Below are 19,546 nucleotides of genomic sequence, written 5' to 3'. Positions count from 1 at the left end.
GGAGATCTCTGGCGAGATAGATCTTCTGTATACAAAGATTGGTGTATGTCCATGCTGATGAGCAAGCATACAAGTATAAAGGCGTCGATGTTTATCTTACTTTCTTGCAAGATGATTCTAAGTTAGCAGCATCAGGGCGCTTACCAAAGGCGTCAGTTGAAAGTTGTACACCGCAAAAGCAAGCGTTAGTCAAAACTGGGCCCAGGTGGCAAAATGTTATGTTACAATTAGCGAGAAAAAACTTTTTTTTAAGCAGGTGACAATATATTATATTACAATCAACGAAGAATTTATTGAATTACACGGGAGAAGGCAGGATACATTTGACAATTGCTGTAAGCTGATGATCTGTTTGATCGAACCAGCCCTCTTATCGATCAGATGAGAATACACGACTGTATAAACACCGATGACTTATATCACCGAGTGTGGAGATAAGAGACCATCATTTATCTCGACGTTACTGGACTGTACAGACGGAACCATGAAATTTCTTTTTGCGTTCATCTTGGCCTTGGTAAGTTGCAAATCATCAGTCAGTGTTGCGATTACTCCAAAACTTCTTCTTCTCTTCTTCGGGGTGCCACAGCTTGGTGTATGAGTGGAGTTAAACACTTGACTGTCAAGATGCGCAGCGATACGAAATGCAAGACTGGCTTTGTCTCTAATAGAACTCCAAAAATGTTCGGGGTCATCTAAAATTACTTGATGCATTGTTCATCTGAGACATTTTGCCTCCAAAACGTCATTAAAAAAAACCTTTGACATCGCATGAAACAATAAATAATCATTTTTTGTTGACGATTATGAAAACGAATATAAAATGTTAATCCCGGATGTATCATTGATGTTGCGGGGTTTAGGGTTCGGAGAGAGTTGCAAAAAGAATTCATTCCGGCATGAATCAATTTTAAGATTAACCTGGACCAGAAGTGTCTCAAAAAATACTATTTTTACTTTTCAGGCGATTGTTTCGGTGATATTCGCCAGAACTGAGGAAGAGGCCTGTGTAAGTATCAGCGGCAGTGTCTAAAACCACATACCACATAAGAGATTCATTCCATGGAAAACATCACATTTAATTAGGAATGAAATAACATCCCTGCTCCATTTCTACTTTCTTGACCTTTTACAGGGAAGGGAGGGGTACTCAATACAGACCTCAGAAATGTGGGCGAGGTAGGAGCATGCAACTGACCCACGAATGCAATGATGATTCACCCCTAAGGCTATCCTTTCTTACTTGCAGCCCGCCGGTAGATGTGTCTCAGAGAACAAGGCTTTGAAATGTGTAGCGAGATGGTCCTGTCAGCCAAAAGAAAGATGTGGTGACCAAGGGACCTGGATTGGTGGGTGTGTCCCCGACCACAGTAAGTTTTTTCCGGCCCAAAGCATTAATTTTGTTGTTGGTGGATCAGTGTGTTCTTTGATTCCTGTCCATTGCTGGAATAATATTGGCTCTATTAAGCATGTAATCAACTTATCAATGATTGGACCAAAGGCATATGTATATTCACGCCTGCGGATATGGTCAGGGGCCGTTGAGAAGGTCTATACATGTTTACATTCCTGTCCACGTAGATTAGGATGGCTCCTGGCCGAATTGACAGCAAAATATCATGTTCGTATCTATGGACATCATTGACAACTTTGGTGAAGTGCTTCGAGCAGGTTCTCCTCCTGAAACCTCACATTTGCCGTTAAAGAAGCGATTATATTCTTTTGGAATTCTTCACTACTTTTCAGCTGCCGCAAATACATGTAAGCTGCCTCTGGAGACTGGTCAGTGCAGGGCAGGCTTCCGTGTGTGGGGCTTCAACAGTAAGCAGGGCCAGTGTGAGCAATTTACATACGGAGGATGCCAAGGAAATGGAAACCGTTTCGAAAGCAAAACAGAATGCGAGGGCAGGTGTCTGATGGCATAAATAAGCCAGTATTCTGGCATCATTTTGGTCCTGCATTGAGTTCTGAGACGTAGCCATAATTGTAAAACTCGTACTTGAATAAACTTGAACCGTCTCCAACCACGACTAGTGTTGTTACTTTTGTAAGTACCAGGATACTATGCAGGCATCTTGACACATAAGACCCTGGCTGGGATCACAGAGTCACAAGCTCGTGAACTGATGTTTAATGTTGAGATTGGACTGGGGAAGATGGATAAAGGTGGTCAGAAATGGGACGCAGAAAGCCAGAAAGCCGAACCGTTCAGTGAAATTCAGGGTCACTTGACGCTTATTTCGCGATAAAAATATCTTCAAAGTTTCTTATCTCGAAAAAAGCCCCGAGTGACCAATTAATCTGTGTGATCAGAAAATAAGTGTAGTTTGGAATTAAAACCTCCTCGTGTTTGTTGTTTGATAATAATAATAATAATTTATTGTAAAAAACCTCCAAATAAGGAGCAGACAACACAAATATACAATAAAAATCATACACAGAGAACGAATAAAAAAAGCGATCAAAAGCGTGAAAGTAAAAGCTTCAATAGTTTATGGTTTTTCCGGTTTAGATTGGTGATGGTGATCCAGGTAACTTATTCCTTTACCTAATATTTCTATCATTCATTTTAGCATTTTTTTTTTTCAACTTGTCAGTACAATCATCGGTTGTTCTTAAAATGGGTGCAGGATATTCCTCAATCGAGACACAACTATATAACTTATTTTAGAGCATCATCCTGAATTGAGAGAATGTCGGAATCATGGTGGATTGCGACATTGGCTTACATACTCATCTCGAAATCGGTGTCAAGGTTGTTTTCCTCCAACTGTAGTCGCATTCACCTGATTATGTTCTCGCTAAGTTCTATGAGTTTAGCTAATCATGACATCACCTCAACCGTGATGAATGTTTTGCCCGATACAATGTGTTGTAAGGACAATGGTAAATAAAGGAAACGTGCCGTGACCTCACTCTTCATATTGAAAGACTCTGGTTGACCGTGATAATTTTAGGGTGTTGGAAGTCTGAACTTTGGGGTCATTTTCGACCATTTTTTACCTGTGAATCGACCTTTCGGCCGCGACGGGTTAATTTGACCCCTGAAACTACACTACATGTATTCAGGCTAGGACTGAAACTTCATCATTGATAGAGAAGAAATTCATTCATAAAAAAATGTGTATTTATAATGGATAACACATCCATACTGGTGACTGAAACCATGTATCAGAATTCAAATTCAATTTTTTGTACAACCTAGTCTTAGGCACTGAATTACTATGTGTAATCTGGAAAATGATGACCCCCTTGAGCCCCCGTCGTGAAATCTCTCTGATAGCAAATTATTTCTCCGGGCTCTGGTTAACCAGCTTCAACCTCACGCAATGCTGATGTCCTCATTAGCATTCAAACGGGAACTGGAGTGGAACTGAGAATCAATTCGCGAACGCCAACATGGTGGGCTAAAGGATGAACAAGCTAAATGTGCGCATTGTGCTCTGCGCCGTCATCTATCTTTTGGACAATTTTCATCTATGATTGATCCATAATTGTAGAGAAAAGTTCGTGTTACCTCTCCCGAAGTCACCCGCTCAACACTTTCCGGGAACGTCGAGATGCTCGAGCACCACAACCTCTACATCCGGGTTCTACTTAATTAGCATTCAGAATGGCTTTAGGGCAAGTGACCATTGGAGCGCGCAATGACCCCTGGGTAAACGAGGTTACTCGAGCACTGCAGTTTGATCTATTTTAAACTAATGACGTCATGACGTCATAATAAAGCAATCACTGGAGGGCACACACTAGCAATAAAATGCTAGTGCTAAAACGAGTTAATTTGGCGACATCTAGCTGCTCGTAACTTTTCTCATAGCTTCGATGAACGTAATACCCAGAGGTCTAATAGACTTATGCCAGTTCTTCAAACCCTATTATTTTGTGAGTTGCTATCAGAGATATTTCAACATGCCTTGTAGATTGTTTTGCCATGTGTTCGACAAATCGGTTCCTATGCTGGTACCAAAATTACTTTGTAAGATAGATCACGGTTCGTTAGTACGAGGAGCTGTCTTAACCTGTCGACCGCCAAGGACGTCTATTTTCGACTTTGGCGGTATAAGACAGGTCAAGATGGGACCTGAGTGCAGGATAATGTTGATCACTCGATCACATACAAATTGTCACAAGGCGGTGGAGGAAAGTTGCCATTTGCGTTTTTTAGAGGTAGAAAACAACATCTCGCAGGGACCCAACACAATTTCTAGGCCTGTAGTGTAAGGGGGGGGGGGCAAGGGGCAATGTTCTAAACTAGGTTTATATACACGAACTATATACAAACAATTACTTCGTTATCATATGGTTGCTGAAATGTGAAAATGCTCTTCAACGCAGCCCCCCAAAAAGTAACATTCTCGTATAGCGCAAAATGTCATCCTTCTGTCGAGGAAGGGGAACTCCCTAAGGGTTCTAGCCACGATTCATTTTCGACGACACCTAAACACCTCCCCTAAGGCACGTCTAAACCTCCGACCCGTTGCGCAGTAGATAAAGAAATTGACAAAACTGTTTAAATTGATTAGAAAGTATCCAATAGCGAGAGCACTTTCATATGCACGAAAGTCAATGGTGAGAGCTGAGAATGATCGAAGAACTGCAGGAATTTGGCAAAGACCACCAGGGAGCTCTAGTATTATAAATACAACCACCACAATGACTACTCGAAGTGTAACCATATCCATGTGTTTGGCTCGCTTTGTGTCATTCTTGCTGAGATGAGAAGTGGTCGCCTGCTTGAGGCTAGATAATATTAAGTAAGTGAGGATTGTTAGGCTAATTATTGGTATTACTGAATTGATAGAGATATAGACGCTTGTAAGATAGATGATGTCAAAATAAAAGTTAAAGTATATATCCGAAGGATACCACCTGGGCAGGATCATTCGTGAGCAAGGGTCGTACCGGTATTTTACCTCTTGCGTGAAAAACAGTGGGATTCGATAAAAGAAAGCCCCCAAATATATTGTAAATAATGAAATGTAAGCGTTTCTCTTTGTGCAAACAGTCGCAGCCCGCAGTGGCCTGCAGACAGCAATATATCGCTCCGTAGCTACACAAAGAGTGATGAAGATGGATGCTGTCTTTGAAAAGTACTGTGCTGTGTAAATGTAACGGTACGCATGCGCGATAAACAATATGTACTCGAACCATAAACCCGTGTAGTAGTACAGGAACTGCAGTGATGTTCCAAATACTTGCGAAATTAAGACAAGACTATCGGTCACTGCTAGACCTTGTAGCAACACAGAAGTTGATGTGTAAGGTCGCTCATATCCTATGCCAATAACCGCAAGTATATTTGCAGGCAACCCAATGACTGCTATGATAAAAATTAATGGTACTTGAAAGATTACTTTGATCCAAACGTAGTAATCGACCACAGGATATACTTGATGTAAGCAACGTCCTCGCTCTGTGAACATAGTGAAAGTAGTATTATCGTTTGTTGCCGCCATCGTATAGCTGTTTAACCTTCAAAATCGGTTGACACATCTTGATACATGTTTATTATACCTCAAATCAATAGCACTTCACTAATCTCCTGCTCGATAAGCTTGGCGCTGCCTTCATAATGATGACCTCATAATCAATATGAACTTGTTGAACATAGGAAAGAAGTCTTTGCTTGGTTATCCGAACATGCACATGTTGGATGAAATACCACGGCCAAAGGGTCCCCATATGGAAGAGAGGCTTTTCATGCGACGTTCTTTAATCAGTGGTGTTTGGTCGGTTGCTGCCGATGTATCCGTTTGGGTAGTTGTAAAACAAGAAAACAGAAACGAAACAGAAACGCAGAAACGAAACACAGAAATGAAAAAGTAACGGGTTTTCCTATAAGTTGGAATTGTGGCGCAGGCATAGGCGTACCTCGATACTTTCCATGACCAAGTCGTTGTTATCGTAAAAAGTAACCTCTGAGGATGACTCCATCAGTGACACGAAGGGAGTGCGTTTTTTTTGAGATGGTGGTGAAGTGCTTTGGTAAGTTAGATTCCTACAGCCTGTTGTTTTAAATGGTGGTGCAGTGCAATGTATTGGTAGTGTAGTGTTCGTTCATGGGTTCAATTCTTAAAATCTATCTTTAGATATCTGCTTTATGTTATTGAGGTTTAAGGTAGATTTCCGGTAGAAATTGGGAGATTTTTCTGGCGAGATTGAACACTCCTCCTCGGACATGTTGGAGCTGATGGCGATAAGGTGAAATCCGGAAAAAATTAAGTGAGGGAGGTTTACTCATTTGCATAATTTATGAACTTCGGAACCTACGAATGCCGCTTGAGGCCTTGAAGAGGCTAAAGAGATATTGGGAAATGAGCATTCCTTCTTCCATTCCGGATGAGTGCCTGCTTTTGTTACACCCGCTTTCGCGGCAACAACCATGGCCACAGGATGGTGTCTGCAGACCAGAATTCGCAACAGGAGTGGCGGTTCCTGCGTTTCTGTGTTTCGTTCCTTCGTTTCTGTGTTTCTTGTTTTACGACTACTCTCGGTCGTGCACATGCAATGTCGACAAAATCGCATGAAGTTTTCCACCTTTGAAACTGCAACCAACTACACCAGCCAGAAGTTCTTGTCAAGACACCAATTCATTTCTCAATCGATTCCTGCGGTAAACATGGAATACAACTCTTCGTAGTCTTCTCATCGGTTACCAATATGGGTGACCGTGGATTTCCTGAAATAGCAAGGCAATATCCTTCATCATATAATAGAATGTTGTCGGATGTGAAACCATCCCCGCTAGCGAAACTCGAACTTGCGAACAACAACGAGAGCCTTAACTATGCGGAAAGAAAACCAGAACATTGCTATTGCAAGCACTTCCTAAAGCCCAACAGCAACGCAGTGACTCAGCTTGTCAGCCTTGCACTCTTTACCTTGTGTGCGTGTTCATAATGTTCGTAATCGTGGTTAATTGGAGCCGTTGAAAGCGGATAACTAACCTTGTAACTGGAGACAATTACACTTTGAATTCGTATCAGTGGTGTATTCTGTCTAGTTAAATACGAGACATGTATTGTATTGTCAGGATCTACCCTGTGACGTCTTGTCGCTGACATCGATTTTTATAAGACACCTCCTGTTACGTCGCATCATAGATGATCAAGTGACAAAACTGTTTGACCGTCTGTATTGTGTTAAGCTGTACCCCGAGCCTGGGCAAAGTAGTATAGATACAAGCTTCCTGCAAAAATGCCAACAGCTTAAAATTTAGTGTCACCTAATGAAGAGCTTTACTCCTAAAAAATATTGCCTCGGAGTTTTTCGTCCCTTACATTGTAGGCAGTTGTTAGGTAGGCAAGATAAAGTTATACAAAGTCGACGATAGGGGGTGTCTCCCATCTCACAGTACGTCAAAGCTATTCACGCTTGTACAATGAATAAGAGCTGAATCTAACATGACCCAGTGCCCTTTATTACTGTGCATGTTAGTCACCCGAAGATGGCCAATCGAACCCGAGGTGGAATGCGTGAACGATTCTGTAGAAAAGAATGAGTAAGATAGCCTGAATCTATCTTGATGTTTCGATTCTTTTGTGTAATCATAATCAATTGAAATGAAATTTTACGAAGTTCTCTCTCATCGAACAATTATCATGTCGCATCATATATACTGTCTTCTCCCACTTAACCGAGCGCCAGGAAAATGGCTCGAAAATGACTAAGTCCAGAAACATGGCAGTCTGTAGATTTTTACGGGTGGGTTGCAAACATTCAATATGACAGCCAATTATATTGATCAATGGATATAGGAAGACAACCTTGTAAATGTTGTCAATTCAATAACGCCTGGTCGCGGCCAGGGCCAGTAATCCCTGCAGTTAGGGTGATGTGATTATTGAAGATTCGTAAGTCTATTACAAGTCCATGTAAATGGTTGACCGATCCAGAGTCTTTCAAATGAATTTATTTCATCTGATCGATTATGGAATCGTTTTCTTATGGGGGAAATCCAATGAAGGGAACTTTCGTGTCAAATGTCATGATTGTTGACTACCATCTTGCTTTGACCACGTTCTTCTGGCAAGATGCACGCAATCTGATGGATTTTGTTGGTATGCCTAGCAGGCACCCTGATGATCATAACGTATGGAATGGAGCATGGGGATGATGTTTACATCCCTGACCCTGATACCACTACTGATGATGATGATGATGATGATGATGATGATAATGATGATGATAATGATGATGATGATAGTGATGATGATGATGATGATGATGATGATGATGATGATGATGATGATGATGATGATGTAGATGATGCTAACCAAGCTGTATCGGGTGTACATAGGCAGCAGAAAAGCTACAGTCTCAATCAGAAGATTGACCTTATCGATATATACCAATTGGAGCATGCTATAGGATTACATCATGCTGAAACTGCGACATCCTTTGCTAGACACCACCGCATAGCACCGCAGACATTTAGACGTTGGATAAGCACACATGATGACTTGTTTGCCCTCCGAGATCAATCAACTCCAGACCATAGAAGACGGAGGAGACAACGGCAACATGGCACTGATGCACAAGGTAGTGTTTCTACAAGCATTATATTCCTCGCTAAATTAGTTTCCTTCTTTGTTGGCCTATACTGAATGGAATAAGTCCGCTTCTGTGTCATGGACGGAAGAAGTCGCATGATACATCAAAGCGACTGACCCTGACCATGCCTTTAACAATATCAGTATGATTGTTCCTGGGACCCTTATTCCTAGGACTAACATTTCGTTCATACCTGTGGTCATCACCAATCAATATTTCCTAAGATGTTAAATGTGTTAGCTTTTTTATTTCAGCATACTCGCCCGAAATGGAAAACAATTTGAACAACTGGTTCCTTGAGCGCCGAAGACTTGGTTTCCCTTTTTCCGGTGAGGATATTAAAGGGCAAGCTGGAAAAGAATTTCGGCAGTGGTGGGCAGAGCTTCCGAACGAAACAAAGGCCGAAAGACAAGAATAGATACCCCTGCGATACCTTTTCCATGCATCTGCACAATGGCTTAGCAACTTTATGGAAATGTGAGCTTTATTCCTTTGTTGCATGGATCGGCCTTAACGTACGGAATGGATTGTATTCGGTGAATTTTAATAATATGCAAATTCCATTTCAGGAAACAAATCAGCTATCGAAGGAAGACCAAAGATGCAAGGGGTTACCTGACAACGCCCAGGCTTTGGTTGCCGACTACCGGGGAGAGTTTGCCGACCTCATCAGAGACGCTGATTTTGATGTCATCATGAACATGATGATGAACATTTGATATGGTGCCAAGATCAACAATGGAAGTGACTGGGTATCAGAATGTTGACATTAGATCATCCCAAGGCAACCCGAAACTTGGATGCACGGTGACTCTAGTAGTTACGACAGATGGACGAAAAGGACGAGCCTAGGTATACTTCAGAGGCTTGGCACCAGATGGTGACGTCATTCGGCAGCTTCAGGCGGATGCTCCAGACAATGTGCGAGTGGGTATTGGCATAGAATAAAAGTCCGTGGTTGTAGTACAGGACATGTACCAGACGTCATCAGTGTTGTCATTGACGATCAGACATTCTAGTTAAATGGTAGTATTTTTTAGGAAAATCAGAACTTCCATGACTAAAATTGTTGTAGGTTTGTCATGGATGCAACCAAAACATTGTGCGTGTCTGACTGTTCAAAAAGTAATGTAAATGCTCGTACCTGTTGTTTGCTTTTCCAGGTAACTTGTAGTCCACAGGGTTGGGCCCGACATCAATCGCTAATCGAGTGGTTGCAGGCCCTGTTTGTGCCATTTGTAGCAGGGGCCACGTTCCTGTTACTTTTAGACAGGTATCCGGCGCATCGAAATCAGCAGTTTCGTGATGCAATCACCGCAGAGAATGGGACAGACACTTTTATCCCAGGACAATGTACTTCGCTGCTGCAGCCCTTGGACTTGACCGTAAACAGGAACTTCAAGTGTCACCTGAGGACCATTTGGAAAGTGTGGAAAATCGGCCACATCGATGATCAAGGACAGTGTGAGCGGATCACCAGGCGGGAAGTAGTCAGGATGTATACGAACACATGGCGAAACAATCTACAAGGCATGTTAAAATCTCTCTGATAGCAACTCACAAAAAATATATGGTTTGAAGAACTGGCATAGGTCTATTAGACCTCCGGGTATTACTTTCATCGGAGCTATGAGAAAAAGTTATGAGCCGCTAGATGTCGCCAAATTAACTGGTTAATGCTTTAGCATTTTGTGATTGCTTTATTATGACGTCGTGACGTCATTAGTTTAAAAAAGATCAAACCGCAGTGTTCGAGCAACCTCGTTTACCCAGGGGTCATTGCACGCTCCAATGGTCACTTGCCCTAAAGCCATTTTGAATGCTAATTGAGTAGAACCTGGATGTAGAGGTTGTGGTGCTCGAGCATCTCGACGTTCCCGGGACGTGTTCAACGGGTGACTTTCGGGAGAGGTAACACGAACTTTTCTCTACAATTATGGATCAATCATAGATGAAAATTGTCCAAAAGATAAATGACGGGAGCACATTGCGCACATTTAGCTTGTTCATCCTTTAGCCCACCATGTTGACGTTCGCGAATTGATTCTCAGTTCCACTCCAGTTCCCGTTTGAATGCTAATGAAGACATCAGCATAGCGTGAGGTTGAAGCTGGTTAACCAGAGCCCCGGTGAAATAATTTGCTCTCAGAGAGATTTCACGACGGGAGCTCAAGGGGTCATCATTTTCCAGGTTACACATAGTAATTAAGTGCCTAAGACTAGGTTGTACACAAAATTGAATTTGAATTCTGGTACATGGTTTCAGTCACCAGTATGGATGTGTTGTCCATTATAAATACATATATTTTATGAATGAATTTCTTCTCTATCAATGATGAAGTTTAAGTCCTGTAGCCTAAATAATGTAGTCTCAGGGGTCAAATTAACCCGTCGCGGCCGAAAAGTCGATTCACAGGTAAAAAATGGTCGAAAATGACCCCAAATTTCAGACTTCCAACACCCTAAAATTATCACGGTCAACCAGAGTCTTTCAATATGAAGAGTCAGGTCACGGCACGTTTTCTTTATTTACCATAATCCTGACCAACACATTGTATCGGGCAAAACATTCATCACGGTTGAGGTGATGTCATGATTAGCTAAACTCAGAGAACTTAGCAAGAACTTAATCAGGTAAATGGGACTACAGTTGGAGGAAAACAACCTTGACACCGATTTCGAGATGAGTATGTAAGCCAATGTCGCAATCCACCATGATTGCGACATTCTCTCAATTCAGGATGATGCTCTAAAATAAGTTATATACATGTGTCTGGATTGAGGAATATCCCGCACCCATTTTAAGAACAACCGATGATTGTACTGACCAGTTGAAAAAAGAAGAAATGCTAAAATGAATGATAGAAATATTAGGTAAAGGAATAAGTTACCTGGATCACCGATAAACAACAAACACGAGGAGGTTTCAATTCCAAACAACACTTATTTTCTGACCATACAGATTAATTGGTCACTCGGGGCATTTTTCGAGATAAGAAACTTTGAAGATATTTTTATCGCGAAATAAGCGTCAAGTGACACTGAATTTCACTGAACGGTTAGGCTTTCTGGCTTTCTGCGCCCCATTTCCGACCACCTTTATCCATCTTCCCCAGTCCAATCTCAACATTAAACGTCCACGAGCTTGTGACTCTGTGATCCCAGCCAGGGTCTTATGTGTCAAGATGCCTGCATAGTATCCTGGTACTTACAAAAGTAACAACACTAGTCGTGGTAGGAGACGGTTCAAGTTTATTCAAGTACGAGTTTTACAATTATGGCTACGTCTCAGAACTCAATGCAGGATCAAAATGATGCCAGAATACTGGCTTATTTATGCCATCAGACACCTGCCCTTGCATTCTGTTTTGCTTTCGAAACGGTTTCCATTTCCTTGGCATCCTCCGTATGTAAATTGCTCACACTGGCCCTGCTTACTGTTGAAGCCCCACACACGGAAGCCTGCCCTGCACTGACCAGTCTCCAGAGGCAGCTTACATGTATTTGCGGCAGCTGAAAAGTAGTGAAGAATTTCAAAAGAATATAATCGCTTCTTTAACGGCAAATGTGAGGTTTCAGGAGGAGAACCTGCTCGAAGCACTTCACCAAAGTTGTCAATGATGTCCATAGATACGAACATGATATTTTGCTGTCACTTCGGCCAGGAGCCATCCTAACCTACGTGGACAGGAATGTAAACATGTATAGACCTTCTCAACGGCCCCTGACCATATCCGCAGGCGTGAATATACATATGCCTTTGACCCAATCATTGATAAGTTGATTACATGCTTAATAGAGCCAATATTGTTCCAGCAATGGACAGGAATCAAAGAACACACTGATCCACCAACAACAAAATTAATGCTTTGGGCCGGAAAAAACTTACTGTGGTCGGGGACACACCCACCAATCCAGGTCCCTTGGTCACCACATCTTTCTTTTGGCTGACAGGACCATCTCGCTACACATTTCAAAGCCTTGTTCTCTGAGACACATCTACCGGCGGGCTGCAAGTAAGAAAGGATAGCCTTAGGGGTGAATCATCCTTGCATTCGTGGGTCAGTTGCATGCTCCTACCTCGCCCACATTTCTGAGGTCTGTATTGAGTACCCCGCCCTTCCCTGTAAACGGTCAAGAAAGTAGAAATGGAGCAGGGATGTTATTTCATTCCTAATTAAATGTGATGTTTTCCATTGAATGAATCTCTTATGTGGTATGTGGTTTTAGACACTGCCGCTATACTTACACAAGCCTCTTCCTCAGTTCTGGTGAATATCACCGAAACAATCGCCTGAAAAGTAAAAATAGTATTTGTTGAGACACTACTGGTCCGGGTTTATCTTAAAATTGATTCATGCTGGAATGAATTCTTTTTGCAACTCTCTCCGAACCCTAAACCCCGCAACATCAATGATACATCCAGGATTAACATTTTATATTCGTTTTCGTAATTGTCAACATGAGGAAACCAGCCCTGTAAAATATTTAGTCGCCCTCCAACTTCAAGCACCCCGCTGATACTACACACAGTGATGATCGGCATATTTACCTTATCTACCTAATGGCCAGCGTAACCAGTGATAACACTCGGGCTGATGAGGCAAAATTAGAAGTAATTTGATCGACTACTATGGCATGATATATGTTGCAATATTCAATAAAAATATTTTTCATGCAATATTGATTTTTGTTCATTCATCGTTTCATTTTTGATGCAATGTTACACTTTTTTATGCAATGTTAAAATTTCCATTCAATGTGTGTTTATATTTGATGCAATCTTACATTTCTTTATGCAATGTTTACTCGATAATTGTTCATTCAATGTTTCATATTAGATGCTATGTTTCACTTTTTTCATTCAATATTCAAATTTTCATTTGATAATTGCCCGGATAATTGTTCATTCATCATTTTTTTTTTGATGCAATGTTACACTTTTTTTCATGCAATGTTCAAATTTTCATTCGATAATATGCATTCAAAGTTTCATATTTGATGCAATGTTTTCAATTTTCTTCATGCAATTACGATTAAATTTTCATGCAATATTTGGCAATTATTCATTCAATGTTGGCGCAACCTTTTTCTTTCAATAATCTGTGAAAATATTTATGCGAAAACTGCATTGTGGGTAATCTTAGAAACGATAACGCTGATTGGCTAATCTCGTGTAGTGGAATAGGAGCGATATACTGTAATATATATGAGCTATATGTGTTTATTTATCAGTTAAACTAGTAATTAAGTCTTTAACTGATTGGATTCTGTTAGAAAAGGCAGGTTTTGATGATGTTTACCTTGGTCATGTTGTTTGTCTGCTAAAGAGCAACCATCTTGGATAATGCATTGTGGTATTTGCCTACCGACCTTAGCAACCAATCAGAAGACAGTTTACAATGTTAAATTTAGATTGGTGATGTCATTACCCAAATATGGTATTTGTCAACAATCAAACATGTGGGTTTGTTGCGATTTGCGTCATTTCAAGGATTAAGAGTCCAGGTGTGAAGAGAAAAGGTTGTGTTTTTATCTCAGAGCTGTGTTCTTTCAGTTATTTTCATAAGGATTACAATACCACTAACACATTGTACACAACTTTTTCCAAAGTCGTTTGATACGAGCTTGGAGGGAGCCTGCCACGACAATCACAATTGTATGGTTTGGTCTCATTCATACAGCCATTGACAGCATGTACACAACAATGGAGCTTTTGGTACGTCTGTCTTATTCCCCGTCACGAGATTAGCCAATCAACGTCCGCGTTTCCAATATTACCCACAATGCAGTTTTCGCATAAATATTTTCGCAAAATATTGAATGAAAAAGTTTCCGCCAACATGAAATGAATAATTGCCAAATATTACATGATCATTTTATGAAATTTAGAAATCGTTATTGCATAAAAAAGTGAAACATTGAATCGAATACGAAACATTGAATGATCAATTATCAGGGCAACTATCGAATGAAAATTTGAGCATTATTGCATGAAAAAAGTGAATTATTGCATCAAATGTGAAATATTGAATGAACAATATCGAGTAAACATTGCATAAAGAAATGTAACATTGCATCAAATATGAACACACATTGAATGAAAATTTTGACATTGCATAAAAAAGTGTAACATTGCATCAAAAATGAAACGATGAATGAACAAAAATCAATATTGCATGAAAAATATTTTTATTGAATATTGCAACATATATCATGCCATAGACTACAAGGCAACCAGGATGTGATAGCAAGATCGGTTATGTAACAACATATGTTGACCTCAGCCTTTGGTCAAGGAACTCAGCAGGAAGTTACCTGGCTCAGATAAGCTGAGAGCTAAAGTCAATAAACTATTCCTCAGAAACTCTCCCCTCATCAAATATCCATCCCCCGGCTTCTAAGGCATTTTCCATTAGTTGGTAGGGGATGGTTAGGAGATAATTTTTACAGGGCTGGTTTCCTCATCACAAAAAATGATTACTCATTGTTTCATGCAATGTCAAGGTTTTTTTTAATGAAGTTTTGGAGGCAAAATGTCTCAGATGAACAACGCATCAAGTTATTTTAGATGACCCCGAACATTTTTGGAGTTCTACAAGAGACAAAGCCAGTCTTGCATTTCGTATCGCTGCGCATCTTGACAGCCAAGTGTTTAACTCCACTCATACACCAAGCTGTGGCACCACGAAGAAGAGAAGAAGAAGTTTTGAAATAATCGCAACACTGACTGATGATTTGCAACTTACCAATACCAAGATGAAAGCAAAAATAAATTTTATGGTTCCGTCTGTACAGTCCAGTAACGTCGAGATAAATGATGGTATTTTATTCCACACTCGGTGATATTAGACATCGGTGTTTATACAGTAGTGTGTTCTCATCTGATCGATAAGAGGGATGGTTCGATCACACATATCATCAGCTTGCAGCACTGATGGTCTCTTATCTCCACACTCGGTGATATTAGTCATCGGTGTTTAGTATATGTAATATGCAGGGTTCCACCCCCATTTCAACCCCCCCCCCCCAGCGAGTGAAAAACGACAAAATTGGCTGCTCCAAATTCAAATTTTTAAATTTTCATGATTTCCAAGCTCTCTGCACCCTATTTCCAACTCTAAAACTGTTGATTTGGGCACCGACCAGCATATTACATATACTCTACACCCCGGAAAAAAACCCACTAAAGTTCCTTAACACTAATTTTCTAAAAAATCTAAATAATAAAGGGTTAAAATCAACTACTCACGCAAAACCGTTAATCCCAAGAGTCACTCCAAATGATATTCAACATTTCTAACATTTCCACGTTACCCGGACATCAAAATAAATCGAAAAATCAAAAAAAAAACACCCTGCCTCACATCAGATATTTCACTAAAAGTCCTGCTTCGATCACACCAGCCACACTGTTAAACAGCTAATACATATTATATCCCACATCAAAAGATCAAAACCGCAGCTCATGCTGCCAATAGTCATTAATCATCCTACGCGATCACTCTGACTGATGAAATATTTATACAGTGGGAATCCCAACGGGAACTCCAACGTGAGTTGGCACTCCATTCAATGAATCACTTAGTGCGCAGAAGAATTGAAAAACATTTTTGATGCGTCGATCCTGCGCGAGAAATTTTCTGAAAATTATTTTCGCGTTGAATCGGAAGTAGGAATAATTGATCGGTTCATTAACAACCTAGCAACCAATTGAAGTAATGTAACTAGGGAAAAGGTTGTATGTACCGGAAGTGAAGTCTGGAGGGCCCATCATGAGTAATAACAGTTTAACACAACCAATCCTTTAATTCTTGTACACGTGATCTCTGAAAGGTATGACTGATTAATTTAATGCAATTAATGTAACATGAAATAACTTTGTTATTTTTAGACCGATATTATCAAGTGAGGTATCGCTTGAAAGGGAATTAAAAGATCTATAACCTCCTTTCATCAACATTGGTGTTAGTTTATTCCATGAGTAGTATAGATGGGGTTTTATTCAATGTTTTGTATACAGCTGAAACCACTGATCCCTTCGAAACTACTGTCTGCTTTTTAATTGCAGAAAACTTTTGTCTGCATAAAAATATTCCAGCAATGAATGTAAAAGGTATAGTTATCCACCAATAATTAAATTTAGACTCAGATTTATCTGAGCATCGCTCTACTTCGTAGGCTACATCTCCCAGGGTTATACCTTTAGAAGTTGGTGATAATTATTTGATGATTTTTCCGTTAATGCGATCCCTCTTTTTTTTTTCTTTAGCTCACTGGAACGCTTTCCTATTCCTGAGACCAAGCAATTTGCTTAGGTGATCTTTGTTTTTTAGGAACTGAAGTAGATTGTGAAGCGGGTAGATTAGATTCAGAGGCTGTTACATCTTTCCCTTGGGAGTTGTTCTCAGTTTCCTGATATCCACTCTGCATTTATATCCCGAACATTTAATGTATCTATTGGAGCTGACGCTCCCGTTGACGTTTTATGTGAAACGTCACTTAGTATACTACAATTGCTGAGAGTGAGTAAACTAGTTGTGGCCACGGCCATAAGACATCCCATCTTCAAACTGAGAAAACCAGTCCACCTATCCAACTCATTCATCACGATGTAATCATTTCTAAGATCCTCGTACAGATTATCTCTGTCACAATTCGGTAAAATCCACTAAGCTAAGGAGGAATAAGCTTTGATGGCCCTTTTGCTAAATGTGTCACTAACTCTGGAGGATAAGCTGCTCTGATAAATACTGTGATATTTCAAAATTTCTTTTTCTGACATATAATCAAGGTCGTTAAAAGTGAATTGCTTCCCAGTGAATTATTTTGTTTTTCCAGTGGCAACTAAAACCTCTATATCCCCCTTTGCGCATGTACCTTGTTCAGACAAGACTTGACTAGGGGTGACTGAGTTTTGGCTGGGGGTGACTGGGTTATGATTTTTATTCATCTTTAGTTGATAGTTAGTCTATCTGCTAGTCTGACTGCTAGTTGACATCGAAGAATGCTGCACACTAAGTGGCGCTCCGCGCGAAGCAGGTATTGAGGACACCTATCAAATCTTCACTGGAATATATTTCTCTGCTCATTTAAGAACTAAAAATTCTCTTGGAAATTCCAAACGTAAAATCAGTTTTGATGACCTATTTTTTCTTAAGAGATCTAAAATTCATCCCTTTCACTTTTGGGAATTATATCGTTTTCCTGTAATGCTACCTTTATTGACTCTTCGTCTTTGTTAAAAAACAGTATCAACATACGAATGTTTTCCCTAAAATCCTTCACAATAGAGTTGTATTTTTGAACCACAACCCATGTAGTTATTCCATAATGCCTTCACGAGAATGCCAAGTTACAAAGCTCGCTTGATTTTCTCTTACTGTCATGCAAATTGGCGCAGTCATCAATAATGAAAAGTGTGTTTGGACCTTTGTAAACTTCCATGGCAGCAAGTAATGATTAATTCAGATTATTCTTAACAATATTGGGATCAATAATGATGAGATTTTTATCTTTGAAAATCCACTCTCGGTTGTATGTTTCATTGTGTTCAAAGATTAAACAAAACAGAATGATGTTTTCAAAATTTGCTTTGTAGTAAGTCCCCAACAAATCTAAGACGAAGTGAGTTTTTCCACAATTTGTGCAGCCAGAAATAATGGCATTAAAAGGTTCGTAAATAAACAATGAAGAGCTAGTAGTAGATAATGTCATTTATCAAAGGGATTTATTTCATTGGGTTCCGAGCTATGAGACCATTATCGTATAGATATTCTGCAGATAAATTACCAAGAGTTACTACCAGACCAAGTTTCAGAAACTCATTGATATCACCCTGGCTGGGGTCTCCAATTTTCATTTTTAAAAATCTTCTCATCACAATGCTGTAACCTACCGTAATTCCCGATAAAACCAAACTTCTGTAAAGCGTGTTCACAATATCTTTCTTGTCAATTGTCTCCATTTATAAACCACAAAATTAAGGTAATATTTCACCTAATTCATTACGCTCACGATCTGAGAATTTTGAACATTTAACTGTGCGTCTGAAACAATAAATATGTGCATTTTGTACGGGCCTTTAGTCCCATCTTTTGTGATAGCCAACTGAATTCCATCTGTTGTGTTTTGCAAAGCTATTCCACTTCCATGTAGATTATTGTCCTCAGTGGTTCTCAGATCAAGCCACAACCCAAAATAGTTCTCATCACCGTAATACTTTTCAAGAGTTAAATTACAGTCGTGTGTTTTCTTAATATTTTCGGACATGAAATTTTTTTTTTGCTTCTTCCCATTGATCTTACAATCATTCCTTCGGGGTATATTTTATTAGCCATTCCCTCGATCATAACTTTCAAATTTGAAATTCCCGGATTTTCGAATTTTTCACTGTCTCTTTCGCCGTCGTTATGTGAGGTTAAAAATAGTAACAAAATTCCTTTGATGGATCTTTTTGGAAAATTGATATTTTCATAAATTATTGTTTCATTTGTTACCACGTTTATTATCTTAAAATGATCGATCCAATCGTAAAATACCGAAAATCCAGAATTATAATAAGTTTGTAATTGCCCCGCAACTCTTCCATCTGTAACAGTCTCATATTCCAAACATATATTTTTCAATTGATAATTCATATTCGCAGTTGTGGTTGTGAAAATTACATCCTCTTTTGGTGCCAAGGTCATGCTAAATATAACGTCTTCCTGAATGGGAAATTTGTAAAACAGAACGTGAGTTGAGAGCAAGACAAAGTCAATTGGGATTGTGTACTTATTGTCAAAAACGTCTTTCAAAGTCTTCTCGTTGCTGGTTTCCCCGGTGATGTCAACCAAAGAGTCCCTGGATCTAAGCTGTCTGAGGTTACTGCTTTGGATTCCCTGAAAAACTCTATTTTCTCTCTCCTCATTGGACAACCAGAAGTCTTTGTTGGTGGCATACAAATTATAGTTATCGATTTCAAGAAGGTTTTCGGTCCCCCACTTAA

At 39.9% G+C, this 19,546-nt stretch overlaps 3 protein-coding genes across 3 annotated transcripts; 1 reads left to right on the top strand and 2 right to left on the bottom strand.

The window, feature by feature from the left end:
• Positions 1-364: 364 nt before the first annotated feature.
• On the top strand, positions 365-2,027 carry LOC135498064 (eppin-like). The gene is made up of 4 exons (XM_064788218.1): positions 365-517; positions 965-1,009; positions 1,250-1,370; positions 1,747-2,027. The coding sequence occupies exons 1-4, from the start codon at positions 410-412 to the stop codon at positions 1,923-1,925; spliced, it is 453 nt and encodes a 150-aa protein (XP_064644288.1). The 5' UTR covers positions 365-409; the 3' UTR covers positions 1,926-2,027.
• A 2,397-nt stretch (positions 2,028-4,424) lies between these two features.
• On the bottom strand, positions 4,425-5,459 carry LOC135497713 (FMRFamide receptor-like). Its single transcript, XM_064787546.1, has one exon. It carries the CDS (start codon positions 5,457-5,459, stop codon positions 4,425-4,427), a length of 1,035 nt encoding a protein of 344 aa, XP_064643616.1.
• Positions 5,460-11,841: 6,382 nt separating this feature from the next.
• Positions 11,842-17,509, bottom strand: LOC135497712 (eppin-like). Its single transcript, XM_064787545.1, has 5 exons — positions 17,437-17,509; positions 15,306-15,394; positions 12,806-12,850; positions 12,446-12,566; positions 11,842-12,069 (listed from the first exon to the last, which is right to left on the bottom strand). Exons 1-5 carry the CDS (start codon positions 17,507-17,509, stop codon positions 11,891-11,893), a joined length of 507 nt encoding a protein of 168 aa, XP_064643615.1. The 3' UTR covers positions 11,842-11,890.
• Between the last annotated feature and the right edge of the window lie 2,037 nt (positions 17,510-19,546).

Source organism: Lineus longissimus, chromosome 13 (assembly GCF_910592395.1).
Source record: "Lineus longissimus chromosome 13, tnLinLong1.2, whole genome shotgun sequence".
In the NCBI taxonomy this organism is placed as follows: Eukaryota; Metazoa; Nemertea; class Pilidiophora; order Heteronemertea; family Lineidae; genus Lineus; species Lineus longissimus.
The sequence above is the reverse complement of the archived record's forward strand: the minus strand, read 5'-3'. Positions and strand labels throughout refer to the sequence as shown.